This window comes from Protopterus annectens, chromosome 1.part1 (genome assembly GCF_019279795.1).
Source record: "Protopterus annectens isolate FY-2018-M chromosome 1.part1, PAN1.0, whole genome shotgun sequence".
In the NCBI taxonomy this organism is placed as follows: domain Eukaryota; kingdom Metazoa; phylum Chordata; order Ceratodontiformes; family Protopteridae; genus Protopterus; species Protopterus annectens.
The window spans coordinates 1,036,306,855-1,036,312,468 of NC_056726.1; the positions used below are offsets into that span (position 1 = coordinate 1,036,306,855).

A 5,614-nucleotide genomic window follows, 5' to 3' on the forward strand; every position below is an offset into this window, starting at 1 on the left:
TTTTTAAGCAAGTGCACAATTGTCAGGGTCAGTAAAAAAGATGTGCATCAGTTAACGTTAGTGTTTAGACAGTGTGGGTGTGTGTGTGTGTGTGTGTATGTGTGTGTGCATGTGTGTATGCGTATGTGCGTGTGTGCATGTGTGTGTGTGTGTGTGCCTGTGTATGTGTGTGCTTGTCCGTGTGTGTGTGTGTGTGTGTGTGTGTGCGTTTTCCTATATATGTGTGTGTGCATGTCCGTGTGTGTGTGTGTGTGTGTGTGTGTGTGTGTGTGTGTGTGTGTGTGTGTGTGCGTGTGTTCATGTGTTTTTGTGTGTGTGTGCATATGCATGTGTGTGTGTGTGTGTGTATGTGTGTGCATGTGTGTGTGTATGTGTGTGTGTGTGTGTGTGTGTGTGTGTGTGTGTGTGTGTGTGTGTGTGTGTGTGTGTGTGTGTGTGTGTGTGGTGAAGGAAATCTATTTTTTCATAGGAGTATAGGAGGTTACTGGGCTATCAGCCTGGAGGTCATTTCAACCCACTGTAATACAATAGAAATGTGTATGTGTGTGCATGAACACAGTCAAGCAATATATCCTGTCATTTGGGAGAGCTGTGAGCCATACATGGAACAGTAATCAATAAACAGTCATCATCCCCAACCATAAGAACTATCTCTGCCTGGAGTTGCACTGCTACTTCATTGGCCCTGTCTAGAAGTTGGGAAGCTACCTGAATGTGAGTGATGTCTTGTTTCTCCACAATTCCTAGGCTTCCCTGACCTAAGCAACATGGCAGCGAGGGCACCAGTGTCAACATCTGTTCAATTATTGGACAGGTTCTGTAAATTCTACTACAATGCAGCAGGGTTCAACAAACTAGGACTGATGCGAGATGATACTCTGTACGAAGATGATGATGTCAAAGAAGCAGTGCGGAGACTTCCAGAGAGGCTTTACGATGACAGAGTGTTCCGCATTAAGAGAGCATTGGATTTATCTTTGAAGCATCAGATACTTCCAAAGGATCAGTGGACAAAATACGAGGAGGACATGCCATACCTAGAACCATATCTGAAGCAAGTCATCTGTGAAAGGAAGGAGAAGGCAGAATGGGACAAGAAATAAAATGACTACATATTTTCATTTTGTTATATTTAATATAAGGGGACTACAGCATTTTAAATATGCACCTTTTTTGCGGTTCAGATAAGTCATCTTTTATGAATGAAAGCCTGATTTCAGCCTATTTAGAGAAGAACTGTTGAATTTACTATCCTTGCATATATGTATGGTATTAAAACATGCTGTTTCCTTGAAAAAAAAATGATTAGAACCTATGACAGAGCCCGCAGTGTGAAGATAGCAGATTCCAAGTCAGACTACTGACCAGTCACGAGTGGAGTCCCACAGGGATCGGTCCTGGGTCCTCTCCTGTTTGGCATCTACTTCTCAGAAGTCCAGGGCAACATAGAGGGACTCTGGCTGACCAAGTTCACAGATGACTGCAAGCTGAGAGCCATTATTAACTCCCCAAGTGATGTTGACATCCTACAGAAAGGCCTCAATGAGACCAGTGACTGGTGTCAGAACCATGGCCTTAAGCTTAATAGAAAAAAATGCATTGTCATCCTCTTTGGAAAAAACTCATTTCCTACTAATTACTTCATCAATGGAAGCCCACTGAACACTAAAAGTGTTATAAGAGATCTGGGGACACAGGCTGGCAGCAACCTCTCCTTCGACCACAACATTGCCATTGTGGTCAGAAAGTCCTTCTATGTGGCACATCTCATTACCAAGGATTTGGCATCCAGGAAGAAATAGGTCATCATCTCTCTCTACTCTTCCCTCATTAGGGCAATCATCGAGTATGATGCCCCATTTGGCATGTACCTCACTAGACAAATGCAACAGCTGGAAAGGCCACAAAAGTACCACACAAAGAGGATCCTAGGCCTTAAATACATGTCCTATATGGACAGACTCAAAAAACTCCAGCTATTCTCTGTCTCATATTGTCTACTAAGAGGCGATTTCTGCTTGACTTACAAAGCCAGACACAGCTTTGTTAGAAATGCTACATCTAAAGAAATCCCAATCCCTCAGCACTACATGCTCCAAAGACCTCAACCTCATTACCACAATCAACAGAACATGGTGGAGGGACAGGTTCATAATCCAGAGACTGCCCATGTTCTGGAATAGACTTCCCATACATGTCAAGCAGAGCATTTCACTGGCCCTCTTCAAGAGAAATCTTGATGAGTGGATGGGGGATAGAAATCTCAGCCCAGGGATTAATCCAGTGGCTCTACTTGATTGAGGCACCGGGAACTAACGTTGGGTGGCACGATGCCAGGGCATTTCTATGGGCTAGACTTGTAAAGGCTCCAGGGCCATTAGCCTAGTACACACCTATGAACCTATGATCCTATGGATGAGCTCTCATCACAACTATGTCTAGGACCATGGACACAAGGCCTACAATGTCTGGGTGTGGACATTGCAATCACTGATGAAGCACAGGAAGCAAATACCCCTACTGGTGCATGATCTTGCACGGACATGTTAACTAACACCAGAGAATGTAGTAGCTCTCCATCCACCTAGCTACCTACCTAGCTTGAATTATACCATGCAATTCCTGTTAAGACGGTAAGTACTTTTTAATCAAACTAAGTGGGGAGCTACAACCCCACACTCCCCAATGTGGGGGTCTGTGCCCATCCCCCAGCTATATATACTAACAACAGGATTGCACTGCAGTTGGGAAAAGGGCATATACACTGCCACTACTATTTTCAGTAAAATGAAATTCTGCAAAATGAGTTTTCAGCAATTTGTGCTTAGGGTGATTTGGTCTTGGTGGAATGAAATTCAGCAAAATGTGCTTTCGACGAAATTTATCAGATCTATATATATATATATATATATATATATATATATATATATATATATAAAATATATATATATATATATATATATATATATATATATATATATATATATATATATATATATATATATATATATATATATATATATATATATATATATATATATATATATATATATATATATATATATATATATATATATATATATATATATATATATATATATATATATATATATATATATATATATATATATATATATATATATATACATGTTATATATATATATATATATACATATATATATATACATATATATATATATATATATATATATATATATATATACATGTTTATATATATATATATACATGTTTATATATATATATATACATGTTTATATATATATATATATATATATATATATATATATATATTTATATATATATATATATATATATATATATATATATATATATATACATATATACATGTATTTATATATATATATATATATATATATATATATATATATATATACGTGTTTATAGATATATATATATATATATATATATATACACACACACACGTGTTTATATATATGTGTATATATATATATATATATATATATATATATACATGCATGTTTATATATATATATAGATATGTACATGTTTATATATATATATAGATATGTACATGTTTATATATATATATAGATATGTACATGTTTATATATATATAGATATGTACATATATATATATATATGTACATGTTTATATATATATATATATATATATATGAATCGAAACCAACTAATCCCAAGCAATTGTATTGTAAGAAGCCAAAATAGCCCAACGGAGCGTAAGCAAAAAATGCGATACAACTATTGCAGCAGTGAATATAAACAAAACCTTTAGTTCCTTTAAGAATTTCAAATAAATCCAACCATTCGGTTCTGACGAAAACTTTTATTCTTGTGAGCGCTTTCACGGCAAAAATGATAGCCGCTTCTTCAGACAAACAAACAAGGAGGCGCTAGTAAGGCGCCAAATTTAAACAACTTGCCAATGTCGCATTTCATAAACGTCACTATAGTTATTAAAAAACAACTGATGCAACATTTGCATACTGCATAATAACATTTAAATATATTAAATATATTAAAATACTTTAAAATACTTCTAATATTTAATCAATAATAAATGTGATAAAGTGCATTATAAATACATTAAAAATACCACCAATGTACACTACTGACTACTACGCAAAGCCTAAGACATGCCTTGTGAATGTAATCTGACATATTACATACTGAAAGCACATAAATAGATAATTTATTGTCCCTCATAGCAACACTTCAAATCGGCAATAGTATATACTATAAAGTGATTGCTTGCAGATGAAATTAATATATGTGTGTAATAAGACCTACCCTATACATATACATGTAATTTAAATAGGAAAGTATCCATGATGTTAACATCAAATATGTGTTCATTTGTCTTACATAATGAAGTCCTGAAGGGACTTCATAGGATAGTATTGAAAGTCCTAATGTGTTACTGAAACGAACACCTAAACATCAATGAGGGTAGCAAATGAACAACCGCTGTGCAAGTGCTTTCATGAACAATAAAATATATGTTGGATAGAATTGAAATATGACAGTTCATAGATATCTATGATATTTCTTATAACAGCATGTGATGCGTATTTCATCAGTATTATAACTATATTTGAATTCATATTAAAAACTGTGACCTGTGTCTTAGAAATTCTACATACAGATCTTGTAATGATCTTTACTACTGAACAAATTCATAAATCATGACACTACACGATGTTATATAAAGGATATCTGTTCCATCTATTGCTTGAAAACATCATAGGCTAAGCAGGAGGATTATATAAGAGATGGAAAAAGGTGCTATACAGAAATGCTCATAAAGTGTAATTGTGTAAATCATCTAAGCGATCTACCCTTGAGGTGTGGTTTGATGGATAGGACTTCATTGAGTCCTTTGTCTCTATGTGCTGCTAACCTACATATCCATTTCATCTCTGCTTCTTCAGTTAAATTTACTATATCCCCAAATCTGTCATTGGGTTGTAAAACTTGAAGTACCTGAAATAGAAATGTGTGTGTTCCACCTTCCCTGAGGGTATGTCTGGCTATGGCACTGTATTCCTGTCCTCTAGCTAGACAATAGCCATGATCTCTTATTCTCTCTCTGAGTGTCCTGTTCGTCTTTCCTATATAGAAAGAGAAACATTGGACACAATGAGCTATATAGACTAGGTTTTTAGTATTACAGTCACTGTTGCACTGTATTGTCCAAAGATGACCCGTTGTCGGATGTTTATAATAATGGGATTCATCAATAAACATACATTGTTGGCATTTTCCACATTTCTTAGTCCTTTCAAGTCCCGTTTTAGCTCCTGTTGATACCTGTTTTTTTCCACATAATATTCTCTTCATATTTGGTAAGTTACTAAACACAAACGAGGGGTTCTCTCCCACTATCTTAGTAATGTTGGTGTCTGCCGTGAGTATGTTCCAGTGTTTCTTAACATGTGACTGTAATATACTAGTGCCTCTTCCAAATGGTACTACAAACCCCATATGTTTGTTGTTTGTAGGTTTGATATATTCATCAGAACCACTACCTTGGCTCGAAAAATAGGGTTTTGCTCTATTGGACCTTAGACTTTCCATCATTCTATATGTATTC

The 5,614-nt window shown here is 35.2% G+C and overlaps 1 protein-coding gene across 1 annotated transcript; it reads left to right on the top strand.

The window, feature by feature from the left end:
* The first annotated feature begins 767 nt into the window (after positions 1-767).
* LOC122808812 (cytochrome b-c1 complex subunit 7-like) lies at positions 768-1,124 on the top strand. The gene has a single exon (XM_044079875.1). The coding sequence runs from the start codon at positions 768-770 to the stop codon at positions 1,101-1,103; it is 336 nt and encodes a 111-aa protein (XP_043935810.1). The 3' UTR covers positions 1,104-1,124.
* The last annotated feature ends 4,490 nt before the right edge of the window (positions 1,125-5,614 follow it).

What these genes read in the sequence shown, in the direction of transcription:
- LOC122808812 (XM_044079875.1), top strand. Translation starts at nt 768, where the DNA reads ATGGCAGCGAGGGCACCAGTGTCAACATCTGTTCAATTATTGGACAGG.